This window comes from Neovison vison, chromosome 2 (genome assembly GCF_020171115.1).
Source record: "Neovison vison isolate M4711 chromosome 2, ASM_NN_V1, whole genome shotgun sequence".
Taxonomy (NCBI): domain Eukaryota; kingdom Metazoa; phylum Chordata; class Mammalia; order Carnivora; family Mustelidae; genus Neogale; species Neogale vison.
Genome location: NC_058092.1, coordinates 81,018,489 through 81,032,315, shown reverse-complemented (window position 1 = coordinate 81,032,315; position 13,827 = coordinate 81,018,489). Strand labels below are relative to the sequence as shown.

Below are 13,827 nucleotides of genomic sequence, written 5' to 3'. Positions count from 1 at the left end.
TAAATAGTGTTACTTTATGTAAGCAGCCTGCTATTGACAGCCACATAGATTCTCACTCTTCTGCTGTTACAAACACTGCAGTGAAGAATTCTGCACAAATGTCATTTTACGGCAGTAGAGAAGTGCCTGGCTGGCTCAGCTGGAAGGGCCTGCGACCCTAGATCTGAGGGTCCTGAGTTTGAGCCCCACGTTGAGTGTAGAGATTAAATAAAGGAGCTTAAAAAATTAATTTCTGGAAGTAGAGAAGGTTTTGATTTAAAGGTATGTATCTTTATCACTGGTGAATACTGATGTATGGCCTTCCATGGATCCCCACCTCAGCAATGTATGAAAGTGCCTAATTCCCTACACCTTTGCCAGTAGAGCATGTTATCCAATGGCAGGTGCTGTCATCTAACCACCGAAGTGTGAAAACATTAGATTCTTACACAGAATCTCCCCTATCATAGGGAAAGTCCCACCTCTTCTCATATGCTTAAACAACACTGTGCTTTATCTTGGAAGCAATGATACACGTCTTTATCTCATTCTTATACTGAGATATTGTTGGTCTTTTAAAAGTTGGATTAGCAAGGTGTTTTATAAATTAGAGAAATCCTTTTATATGAATTGCAACTTGTTCGCCTGTTATTTTTGCTTATGTTATTTTTGTAATTGCTTCTTGTGTTTTGTCAGGCAGAAATGTTTATTTTTAATGTTGCCAAATTAACCCATTTTTTATTTTATGTCTTCTGAGTTTTAAGTCATAGATAGAACCCTTCCATACTTTCAGGTTATAGAAGAATTCTCCCATGGCTTCTAGTCCTTTCTCGGTTCACTTTATACATTGAAATATTTAATCTCTTTGGGGTGCCTGGTGGCTCAGTGGATTAAACATCCAACTCTTGACTTTGGCTCAGGGCATGATCTTGGGGTCAGGGCTTTGGAAGTTATCCCCCATGATCTCTTTATTTGGGCTCCACGGGGTGTGGCTTACTTGAGTCCTCTCTCTCCCTCTCCCTCTGCCCTGCCCCCATCTAAAAAGCAAGTTTTTTTTTTTTTTTTAATGTAACAATAAGCAGTTACCTTTTTATTAAGGGATAGCTCTATGAATACAAATATATACTATTGTTTTTTTAATTAAATTTTAATTTTTTTTATAAACATATAATGTATTTTTATCCCCAGGGGTACAGGTTAAAAAACAAGTTTAAAAAAATGAAGTCTTTAATCCATTTGGACTTATTCATTTAAGGATTGAGGCATAGATCCAGCTTTTTCCCCTGGATGCCAGTCCAGTTGGCCCAAACTACCTGTTGTATGTTATATGACAAAATACCTGTCATTTTGTCACTGATTTGAGATGCCACTTTTATCATGTACTAAATTTCTGAAAGCATTTGGGTCTGTTCCTGGATTATCTAGTATCTTTCACTGATCCTTCCAACATGAAATAGTAGTTACCAGCTAGACCGTAGGATGTGACCTTTATTGCTAGCCTTCTTGTACACAATGACCTCTGTCCCACATTTTCCCTTAAACTCTTCTTTGCAGCTTATCTCTTAACTCAGGCAAAAGACCTGAAGGCATAGCATCCCTTGATGGGAACTAAAACTGCCCCTCAAGCAATAATGACCACCCAGACCAATTTGAGCTTAGCCCCACCTCACAGCTGTGCAGATGGACCACGGAGTGACCCATGGAGTGACTGACAGTTACCTTTACCTCATCATAGTACTCAAACTTCAAAAGAGAAGCAAGAACCTCATTTACATAACATACAATGTGTGTACGCACAGGTATATTTCCTCAAGACACATGTGTGACCTGATGCCCACCTCTACATATGGGACAAGGCTTCCCTTTCTAAATACTCACCCTAACTGTAAATAAAAGGAACCCATCCACCCTTGCTCTGGGAGTCAGGGCTTTGGAAGTCATCCCCCCATGATCTCCTTATTTGCAGCAAATAACATTGCCTTTATGCGACAACTCACCTGCTGTAGTTTCTAGCTGTGACTCACCAAGGAGTGAACTCATGTTAGTTCCATTACAGTATCTGAGTTACTACACTTTATATGTTTTAAAAACTGAAAGGACTAGGCTAGTTAGTCTCTGCTGTTTTTCTCATTTGGATTTTTTTGGGCTTTCTTTTTTAAATTTCCTTACAAATTTTAAAATCAGCTTATCTAGTTCCTGAAAAAATTCTGTTTTTTGTTTTATTTGGAATCATGATAATTTTATAGCTCAACTCAGGGAGAAATGACATCTTTATAATGTTGAGTCATACTATCAACAATAGTATTTTTCTATTTAACTTTTCCTTGTAGCTCAGGAACATATTACAGAATTCTTTTTATGGTTCTCGTGTATTTCTGATTAAATTTGTCTCTAGGCACTAAAGTACCTAGTTCATTTTTGTCTGTATTTTTTCTCATTGTGGTAAAAGCTTTTGAAAATACATGAATGCTGCAAATTTCAGTATATTAATCGTGTTTCCTGGCATCTAAGTAAGTTCTCTTATCATTTGTAGTTTTTCGGTGAATTTTCTTACTACCTGCTGAGTAATAATTTTTACCTCCGGCTCTGAGTTTTAAACCTCTAATTTCTTTTTCTTTTCTACTGTGAAGCAGTCTTAACATCAATGAATCTGAACTGTGGCTAGAGCAAATGTTTTCTGAGTTTTCAGTTAGTATTTCTGGAAAATAAGGTCAGATACACATTTAAGGTCATTTTGTTTTTCCCCAAACACAATTCTCCGTTAGACCTTAATTTTGTCAACATTGTTAGGGTGGTGCTTTTCAGGCATTTTATAACCCTGTGCTGGTAAAGAATGGCCCATCTCAGTCCTGAGGGTGACACAGAGAAACATGAAAAATGTGGGTCACCCCTGGTGTGTAGTTGACCAGTTGCCCACCGAGCACCTCATTAGTTGGCCCACAGACTGTGGTTTCTTCCCCACTTCGCTTTTCCTCTCCCTCCCAGTGAAGCCATTCAAATTTGCAGGAAGTAATTCAAAGAGCTGACTGTATATTTCGATGGACCTGTTGGAATTCCTCTGATCAAACAATGCAGTGACATGCATGGGCACCCACACTGGAGGCTAGGACTAGAACTTACTGGGTGGAAAAACACAGCCTTTTAGATTTTAAACACACAGGGAGACTCAAAATACAATATTATGTTGAACCCCAAGGGAAAAAGATAGACTTGCTTGTTATCTTCCGCACTATTTTTTCACTGCTCTTAAAAGCTCATACTGTGGGACACAAACCTTCTTGATATCCAACCACTGGTCTAAAAGGGTATGTTACGTCTCACGTGATCGACTGAGGAAGAAGAAACAACTGGTTTAGTCAATAGAGGTATTTAGAAAATGTTCTTTGGCCCTATGGCTACACTTCTCATGATTTCAAGTTTTTACTCTTGGCAGTGCTCTTCCATGATAAATATGATCATTTCCATCTTAAAACAAACTCTTGCTTGTGTAGGGAAAGGAAATGGAGCCCTCAAGGCTATTTCTCTCCCCTGACTCTGTCCAAGAAAGGCCAATCAGCAGGTTTGTCTTTCCATGAAAAGGTCTACATTTCGGGGGTGAAAGGCCTAGGACAGGCATGACAGAAAACTGGGGACCCTAGGACACAGACTATGGGCCTTCCCCCAACCCCACCTTGGTGTGAGCCCAAGGAGGCCATTTGCCAGGCAAAATAAAACCAATGCAGCCTTAACCGTTGGCTTTGGATTACAGAAGCCAATATGGACACTGTCTGGGTTTGCATGCCAACTCTTCTACTTGCTGCTTGTGCCGCCTTACCCTGTCCTTGCACTAGGTTTCCACCCTATAAAATAGGGATGAAAACAATGCCTAGAGCCCAGTGGTTGTGAGAGGTCCAGATAAATGAATACATGTCAAGAGCTTCGAAAAGTACCTGACAACTATCCAAACCTCAATAAATGTTTGCCATTATCATCTACAACATCAAGATATAAGCTTCTCATGGAATTACAGTTGCCATTCCATTCACAGCAGGAACTCATCCACCTCTGCTTAAGCTGCAACCTCAAAAAATTCCATTCTCCTTAAATTCCCTCTGCAGGCAGTGTTACAAACTGTGTTCCTTTGGAGAGTCCTTCTCAAAAGACAAATCCTGTATGACCTCACTTACATGTGGAATCTGAAATAGTCAATTTCACCGAAGCAGGCAGTGAATGGTAGTAGCCCAAGGTCTGGAGGAGGGGAAATAGGAAGATGGTCCAAGGGTAGAAGGATAAAACAAACAAACAAACAAACCCTTCTCTCCAAGTGTTAAATAATTTAACTTACTACAACACTGCAGTTTATTTTTTTGGCTTTAGTTATGTTTCATTGAGATACATTAATGACAGCCTACAAAATTCAGAATTCTTTAAAATAAGGTATAGGAATATACAATGGATACTCCTCTCTGCGAATAACCCTCTCCTTTTTCAGTTACATGTAACACAAAGTGTTCATTTTAGAAAAGAATGCCAGGAAAACAGTCAACTGTATTTTCCCTCCTGTGTACCTGGAATCTACACAAGTGTTGTGTTTTGTTCTAAGTACCTCCGAGACCAGTGTTTTCTAAGCTATACTTGTAACCCATTAGATTATGAAAAAAATTAGTCTTAAAAAAGTGAAACAGTTGGAATTATTAGTATGCGTCATACACAGCAAGGGGAAATCTTGTCATGTGAGACTTCTATTTCTGTTTTACACTCGTAAGTACATATGAAGGTGTATGTCCACGGTACTGGGCAGTGATGGAATACACTTCCTACCGTGGGCTCCAACCAAGAGTTTGATAAATTCCGTGCTAGACAGCTGGCACATACCTTGTCCTACTTAAATTATCATTACTTCTCAGGGACTCTGCACAGAGGTCTCCCTCCTCGTAAACATGTGGGCAACTTTTCAAAGAATGGTAATGCAAAATAAATCCGAGTCCTCCTTCAGAACATCTCACATTCTAACGGGGGCCACGTGCAGTCATGGCATTTTCCCAGATACCTTCTCAATGGCTCAAATGGGAGCCATTTACCATGGCAACAACCCCTGCTTCATCAACTGTAGCTTTATTCTCTAGATACCTGTGAGGTACTTCCCGTGTGCCACGAACTACACTAGGGGACAGGAATGGCTGACGCTAGAAGGAGTTCACAAGCAGAATCCTTGAGAAGGACCCGTTTTCAGTCCTTATTGGGAAGAAGTGTGTGGTGGCCACTCAGCCTTGCCCATGTAGGTCTGTTCCTTTTGGAGAAATCTAGAGCTATAAAAACTAACAACATTTCATAGCAATGAAAGAGCAAAAGCAAACCGTTTCTACTTTGTAATGAATAGGTGGAGGAGAAAAAAATACATACCAACTACTTGATAAAACCACCCCATTGGTAATAACTCACGATAGCTCTAGTGTTGTGCTGTATGACAATATGCACCTTCATTGTTGACTTTTCTCCTCTTGTGGCCTGGTTCTGAATCCACTGTCCACGACATTGTTGCAGAGTCCCTCCTTGCCTTTCCCTGGCCTTTTCTAGACGGTGGGCTCTACCAGATACCTCCTTTGTGCTTCTGACAATACCCACAGAGCAACAGATGCACGTCAAATACCCCATGACTTTTGTAGATGGAGAAGGAAAAATGGAAGCTTCTTACCTTGGAGGAACGGGCAGCCTGGGGCACAGTGAGTCTGCATTTGGATTCTGGGTGTAGTTGACGGAATTCAAACTATAAACACACAGGAAGGACCCTGGAAGCAGAAGACAAACACATTGTACCATCTTCCTACATTGTGCTCAGCTTTGTAGGGGAACCAGGAAGAAAGCCGGAGACCTTTCACCAAACCGGGGAGGAAAGGGAATTAATCACTCAGATTTAGAAAACAGGTCTACAGGTGTTCTAAACACAAAAAGAAAAAGCATACAATCATACAAACTGGAGGTCAGATTAGGTTCTCTCTCTACCCCCCCCCCCCCAAATCTCGATTCAAAACTGGAAGTTGATAGGATTGGCACGAAAATCATTTGAAGGTTTCTGAAGTTGATTTATGGCCCAGGCTTGATTATTTTTAACCTAGCCTTGCAAATAATTTTTTCAAAATAGGGCACACTATTTCATGGGCAGATAAACCTTGCAATGGGTGGCCTTGAATTTCTTCTACTTTCCTCTGCTTGTTTAATCCTTGTAACGTAAATCTCAAGGGTGGGCTCTGAGCCAGATACTTCAGTTACATGCATGATTAGAGCAAGGATCCACGGGCCAGCATTTTAATGAAAGAACTTACTTGTTGGCGTTTCAGCCCAGAGCCTGCAGCCCCTCTCTAGGACTGGACGTGCCCATGTGCATAGAGCTCTCTGACCTCTGTCTGAACCTGCCTCTGGGGCCTACAGGTCAGTCTACGCTGTGCTCAGTAGGGACAGCCACTCCCTGGCAGTGAGCAGAGAACAGCTAGGGTTTCAGATAAATTCCAGGTAACACTGAATGAACAGTGCACAAGCCCAGGAGAAAACAATTATGGCCTTTCCTAGGCAAGAAGCAGCAGCCCCAAGGAAGGACAATTTCCAGCTTTGAAGAGAAGTCAGTGTCAGGGCAAGCTGTCTCCTCTAGGTTGGCACCACTGTGGTCACCCCGCTGTGGTTCCCAGCCTGAGGGGGAAGAGTGCGCCCCATCCCGCAGTGCCCACCATTGTTGTCTGCAAACAGCTGGACCTCTTCCAGGGTATCAAGCTGCTCTCCAGGACAGCTGGCCACGCAGAGGACAGTGGAGCTGAGCCTCACGTCCTTGACTTCCAAGTGGCAGGAGTTCATAAAGAACACGTGTCTATGCAACAGAGGAAACAGAAGACTATTAGAGCATTTCCTCTCATGGGGTTTAATTATGCGCCTTAAAAATATCCATATGTTATTAAATGTGGGAATAACATAGGCAAACGTTTATAACCAAATGCTTCATTTACCGTGTATTATGCCTACTGGGGTCATCTATGGAGATGTGCAGGGTAGGAACCAGGCTCCAGTGTCTCTCCTGGGAGGGAACACTAAGGGATGACCTGAGGAAGTCAATGAGGAAGCAAAGGGACTGATTAAATCTCCCAGGGGACGCTACATCAGGCCAGTGCAGAAACTACTCAGTGAAGCCCACAGAGGACATATTTGCACCTGAGTGTCCTTCAGAGAAACAGCTGAACTCAGGCAAGTGAGAAGGACAAAGGGAGAGCTGAGGCTGTGAATTAATAGCCTGCCCCTCCCTCTGCTTCCCAGCTTGAGAACGAGGAAGCTCATGAGACCCTTCCCACTCGAGCTTGGGTAGTTGGGGGATGAGAGCAAGGCCAGGTGTTGCCATTAGTGGGGTCGTGAGCCAGGTGAGCAGTGGTAGCCCCAGACCATGCCCAGCACCTCTCACGGCTGTGGAGATTGGGGGAACAGCATAAGAACCCTAGAGGCTGCTCAGTAGGCGTCCTCAAGGGCAGGGACCTGGAGTGGGGGTGCAGATCTCCTGGATATATGATACATACACACTTTACTTAGTTTTTTAAAAAATTATGGTAAAAAACTCAAAATTTTACTGTCTCAACCATTTTAGGTGTAGAGTGCAGTGCCCGTAAGTACATTCCCCTTGCTGTGTGCCCATCAGCCACCCCCCATGGGACGCTGTTCACCTTGCACAACCCAAACTCTGTACCCAGTAAGCAGTAAGCCCCCCGCCCCTGGCAAATGCCATCCTGCTTTGTCTCTGGGAATGTGACTACTCTAGTTACTTCAGAGAAGGAAATCATAAAATATTTTTCTTTGCGTAACTTATTTCACTTAGCATAATAGCCTCAAGATTTACTCATGTTGTAGCCTGTGTCAGAATTTCCTTCCTTTTTAAGGCTGAATAATATCCCATTTTAAATATATATATATATATATGTTGTGTGTATGTGTGTGTACATATATACACACAACATGAGGTTTATTCATTCATCTGCTGATGGGATGCCTCGTTACTTCTACCTGTTGGCTAAAGAGAATAAAATATATACTTTACAATTCCAAGAGGAACTGACCATTTCTCAGCATGCATGGGTCCATCTGGGTAGCCCTTCTTTCTTTTCTGTAAGTGACTCACAGGTGCAGGAGGAAATGCCAGACAGCAGTCCATGCCCCGCAGGGCAAAGCTCCTCTATTCAGCAGCAACATTCAGGGGCAGAAGAGGCCTGGTCTGAGATTTGCATTTGGTGATTTCAAATGTATATTCAGGGCCTATTTATTTACTTATTTTTAAAGAGTTTATTTATTTATTTGACAGAGACACAGGGAGATTGGGAACACAGGGAGATTGGGAACACAAGCAGGGAGAGGGACAAACAGGCTTCCCACTGAGCAGGGAGCCCAATGCAGGGCTCGATCCCAGGACCCTGGGATCATGACCTGGGCGGAAGGCAGATGCTTAACAACTGCGCCACCCAGGACCTATTTAGATCCATAAATTTTCTCTCCTAGGAGGTGCTCTTGATCAAGTCTCAAAAATTATGACAAGGCAGTCCTCCTCTTAGAAGCATCATGGCTGGGGATTTTTGTCCCTCCGGGGATTTCTGTCTCTCTTTTCTTCTTTCTGTTTCTGTGTCAGAGATGGAGGGGGTGCTGACACCATAGTGCCGTAGTTGAGAGTGTAGACAGGGGAGGTACAGGGACACATTCCCTGGAAGTCCCAGCTGGGATTCAGGGATTTCCACTGAGATAAAATACTGTGGGTGGTGCATGACTGGTATCATATAACGGGACATGAATCTGATCCATTACGGAGAACAGCAGCAGCTAACATAAAGCCTTAGCTCATGCGGTATCTCAGTGGATCCTTGTGAGGTAGGGAGAATAACCAGTTGAAAAGATGCCAACTTGGCTCAGAGAGGTTAAGTGCTCTGCCCCAGGCCACACAGCTGAAAAGGAGCACAGGCTGAATCTGAACTCTGGACTGGCTGACTCGAAGACCTGTGCCTTTCCAACCAGACACACGCCTCCCTTTTTATGAGTCAGGCTGACAGTTTTAAAAGGAGAACTAGTTTCTAGGCTCCAAATGGCTCACTGATACAGTTCTGAAATATAGTACAGCCCCTCTAGGTTGGGGACTGACTGGAACACTTACTTTTTTAGGGTCATGTCCTGCCCTGAAAGAGGGGCCCCTTCCACTGGGGAGTTCTTCTGGCCACACACGTTGCCAAAGCTGTCATAGCCAAAGAGAAGTCTTCCTGTGGCGCCCGCCGCCACCGAGTAGCCCGTGATGAACATCTGGCAAAACCCAAGGGGCACATGAGAGCCTGGCCCATGCGGTAAGACTTGGGCCTCACCCCCCACCTCCACCCCGCCCCCTGGAGTCACTCCCCATCCCTGAGGGTGCTGATACAGAGTGCAGCCAGGGAGAAAGCCAAGCTCCCCAGCATCCCCGGGTACTCTCCTTCAGCGACAAGGTCAGGAACCCCAGTCAGGACGCTGTTACTCTCACACCTGTTTTAATAGGTTATGTACGGAGAGCATACTTAAGGGCTGAACAGATTGTTCTCCATGTTCTCACCCCCTCACATCCTACCGTCTTTTCCAAGAGTCTGTCATTTTTTCTTCTGGGTCTAACTTCAACAGGGCAACTCAACACCCCCTCAGGTTCTTGCTTTATCTAAGGGTTCCTGGGGCACTACTTCCTCCCCAGAGCTTCCTTCCATCCCTCTCTCCTTCCTCTTCCCTTCCCTTTTCAGGAGTTTCCTTCCCTCATTCCTGCCTTCCGTTTTTCCCTCCCTCCCTTCTCCTCACCTCCCCCACCCTTTCAGCTCTTCTTCTTTTGTCTTCTATTTAGGGGACTCGGACCCTCAGGGGACAGAGGCAACACAGCAGACGCATATCAAATACTGCCCATAGCAAGGGAGAAAGTGGTGTTTGGGGGTAAGTGCTTAAGATACACAGAAGAAAGGATCTCAGGAATTCTGGACAACAACATCCTGCAAGCTACAGTCAGTAGTATCCAATTTCATCATTAATATGGAATATTTGAAATTTCCGCTCAGACGACTTTCGCACTGTATGCCTTCACTAAGCCTGTGTATCTTCCAGAATGCCCTCTTAGTGTGGTAAGCTTCCCAGCTGACAATGCACAGAAGAGCATTTAGTAATTCAGTCCCGACATAATCATTCCAGGAGTGTGGATATGTTACACCACTCAATAAAGTACAGTAATGACACCCCATGGCCCAAAGGTGCGTTGTCCCAAAGTCAAGTACGTCGCAGATACTCTTCATTCGCTACTAATGTAGAAATCAAAGTTAACAGTCTTGAAGTGCCCAGCCTGTGCCAGAGACTGTCGCCAGGTGGCCACAAAGATGAACAAAATCGAGTGCCTGCTTTCAGGAAACTCAGCCCAGAAGATAGGCAGGCTGTCTGTCCCCGGCCCTCCCCAGCACCTCCTCAGCTCCAGGTCAGATTTTAGGACGAGAGAGCATCACCTTTGCTGGTGGACAGCTCCCCCACCTGGTACTTAGAGGGGGTGTGGGCTACTGCTGACCCAGCCCCAAGCTACTTCTCTTGTCTCCTCCACTCTCTGGAGTGTGGGAGGATCCTGACTAGGTCTGGACTTGAAGGAAAGGGAAGCAGGGCTGCTGCCAGGCTCACCAGAGAGCTAACAAGGAAGGGGTATTCTCCTCTTATCAACATTCTGTAGTTAGTATCTCCCCTGGGAAGCTGGTGGGAGGACTGGAAGCTTTGTTTTCTTTTACGGTGGGAAGGATTGGTTCACACCGAGTCCCTGCCTTACTACTACCACTACTTTAAACCATCCCTCTGTTCTAATTCCCAACACACAATTACAGTTCCATATGATGGGTGATAAAGCAGGAGCAGATGGATACCAGGTATGGTGAGGCGACCAAGGTCACCATCAAGGTGCCGTGAAAGATCCAGAAAATGGAGTCTTTAAAAGGAACGGGAGAGGGCAGATGGGGGAGAACACTGCAAAGGTAAGTAGAGGCAGACATGATCCAGAATTTGAGACGTTATGTTCTGTATCTTCTGCAAATATAAACAAAGGCCAGCACCCTTGTCTTTGCAGCAGACTGCACTTGCAGCAGATTGCACCATCAATCACCCCGTCTAGCATGCACCTTGTTACCACCGATCGTGCGTCAGAAAACCCGGAAGCATAACAGCAGAGACAGAAAAACACGCCTTGCCCTGGTTTAAGCATCCGTGGTTAAAAAATGTTGCAGAAGATGGGAAAGGCCAGTGGGCTTGAAGGGTTCTCATTATTATCCAAATGCAATAAAGAGAATATGGGCATATTTAAGGCTTTCTATTGTGCAAACTACATGTTATTTGAAAGCGGTTTTCAGCTCTGTGCCACCTCTGGGATGGTTCCTAATTCTTCAGGCTATGGTAGGCCATCTATGAATCCTTTCCCCAGATGGCTTATTAGGCTGAGAGTTTGGTAGTGATGTCCTAGGTTTGAACCCTGGAGGGGGTAGGGAAGACCACCGAGTAACATGAACAGCCTGAGGTCAAGGCTGCCGGGCACCTGCAGGACAGGCGCTTGCTGCCTTTGTACACTTGGGGCCCAGAGAAACAGCAGCATCTGCAGGGAAGCTGAGGAGGATGCAGTACAAGAACACACTCTCCTGGCTCCTACAGGAGGGCCTGGAGAGCCGTGACTTGACAACCCACAGCACTCAGTCACACCTTTAAGACCCAACCTTCCCCAGTACCTGTAACCCTGTAACCCTGCCGTCAAGAGAAACCAGAAGGTAAAGTCAACAAATGAAAATGTCTTTTGAAAGGACGAGGAACTTGGAAAGAGAACCAAACATGGTGTAGCAGGGTCTATTCAAATGGAAATCTTTGCAACAAAAGTAATTACTACAGGGTAGCTGTAATGCTGCTTTGTAAATTAATCATTAACCATGCGGCTAGCAGTGTGCTCCAATCCAGAATGGATCCTCTCATGAACCTGGTCTTTCAAGAAGCTGAGTGGGACTCCTCCCGCTGTGACCTATAACTCTAAAGTAAGTTATCAAAGCACCAAGATTTAGCTGCCAAGAGACCCTCCCAGGACTAAAATGGCACAGCCTGATAAGGTCTACCAGCAATCCTATTTAACTGTAACTAGAATGGGAAAAAAATCATTACCTATCTAACTAGAGTTTATATCAAAGGCTCGTTTCCCCGTTAGCTGCTAAACACAGCAGGCCGAGCGTGTGTACATTATGCTCAGCTAAAGTGAGAGCCTTTTATCTATAGGCTCACCCTGGAATTTTCTGTATCAGAACGGCAAACAGGTGCCAACTACTTCGTTTGGAGGGTTGGGATGGTGAAAGAACGGGCACGCAGTGAGCTCAGATAGGGGACCACACACTAGCATATAAATAACAATCCTAAAAGGTGATTCTCATTTCCTAATGGAGGCTCCCATTAGAATGTGGCCTGATGCTGTAAGACAGACTGTCCAACTTAGCCAGTCACCTGACAGGAATTCCCGAGGACTGATGTTTCTTCGGTGGTAAGGGCAGCACGGATCTTAACCTGGTACCACCTGGAGACCTGGAGACCTGGAGACCTGGGCTTCCCCGGGGAAGGCACCAGGAAGGCGGCTGCTGTTTGGGCCCAGTCATTTCAGGGTACAGGCTGTGCTCTCTTCCCTACTGGGCACCCATACTCACCAAACCAGTCCAGAAAAGAAAGAACAGGAATAGCCATGTCGTATCTGTGCATTTCCTATAAAGCTGAGGTCTCCACTCTCTTCGCCGGGGGGTTCTCTCTGCAGAAGCCTTCCAGATAAAAGAAAGAAGAAAAAAAAAAAAAAAAAAAAAAGCAGGGCGGGGGGTGAACTTGAGGAAAGGCGGATCAATAATCCTATGGGTCCCAACCTGCAGCCAAACGTACTGAAGACTGTTGAAAGTAACTTTTCTCTCCTTTCCTTTTATTTATTTTTTAACGTGGCCCCCTGAAGTTTTCAACAGAGACTTTGAAACACCCCCTCTGTGCGGAGAGGACCTGAAGTCCCCAGCCAGTCGCCAAGCCCTACCTGGAGGTGCCCCTGCAGGCGGCCCCAAGTTTGTGCTCCGCAGCCAGCCTCTCCCTCGCCCCTGCCCCAGCCGCTGAGTGGGGTCCTTCCCGCCAGGTGTCCCCAGGACTCGGCGGCGCCGGGGCGGGGGCTGTATCCGCGAGGACTGAGGAAGGCGGAATCGTGCTAGGAGGTCGCCCGAACCTGCTCCCAGGACCCCAGGCCTCCCGTGGGGCTTGCCCCCCCCCACCCCCGGGAAGCCCCATCCCCCCCGGGGCGCGGCGAGGTCGCTCACCAGGTACTGGGCGCCGGGGCACTGCATCCTACGCTCCGGGGCCGGGCGGGGGACTGGGAGCCGACGGAGCGCCCGCGGCGGGGGAGCTCGGGGCCGGGAGACCCAGCGGCCGGAGGAGACGCAGCGCCGCCCGGCGGCCGCCTTCCAGAGCCACGGCCTTGACCCCGGGCGCCACCTGAGCGCTCTGGCCCCGCCCAGGTCAAGTCACCTGTTCGCGGGAGTGCCGCCTTTTTCTAGGGCCTTAGGCCTCCACCAGCTGGGCGGTGGCACCTGAGTGGGTATCCCGCCCGTTTCCCGACCCAAGCGCAGACCCGGGCCGGCCACGATCCTAATGAACGGGTCGGCCACTGCAGAGAGTAAGAAGTAGAAAGTCTCGGGACGCCTGGGTGGCTCAGTTGGTTAAGCAGCTGCCTTCGGCTCAGGTCATGATCCCAGCGTCCTAGGATCGAGTCCCACATCGGGCTCCTTGCTCGGCAGGGAGCCTGCTTCTGCCTCTGCCTGCCATTCTGTCTGCCTG

The 13,827-nt window shown here is 46.3% G+C and overlaps 1 protein-coding gene across 2 annotated transcripts in view; it reads right to left on the bottom strand.

Annotated features, from left to right (window-relative positions):
- The window catches only part of SLC44A3 (solute carrier family 44 member 3), a 100,485-nt gene extending 87,099 nt beyond the window's left edge, over positions 1–13,386 (bottom strand). Inside the window, exons 1-6 of one of the 2 annotated variants that reach the window (XM_044238722.1) lie at positions 13,311–13,386; positions 12,672–12,779; positions 9,125–9,267; positions 6,954–7,046; positions 6,681–6,817; positions 5,654–5,747 (exon numbers count right to left, since the gene is read on the bottom strand). In XM_044238722.1, the coding sequence (XP_044094657.1) occupies positions 5,654–5,747; positions 6,681–6,817; positions 6,954–7,046; positions 9,125–9,267; positions 12,672–12,779; positions 13,311–13,337 (602 nt within the window). In that variant the 5' untranslated portion in view covers positions 13,338–13,386. The remainder of the gene's footprint in view (positions 1–5,653; positions 5,748–6,680; positions 6,818–6,953; positions 7,047–9,124; positions 9,268–12,671; positions 12,780–13,310) is intronic. The other variant, XM_044238723.1, reaches the window with a different exon arrangement.
- Between the last annotated feature and the right edge of the window lie 441 nt (positions 13,387–13,827).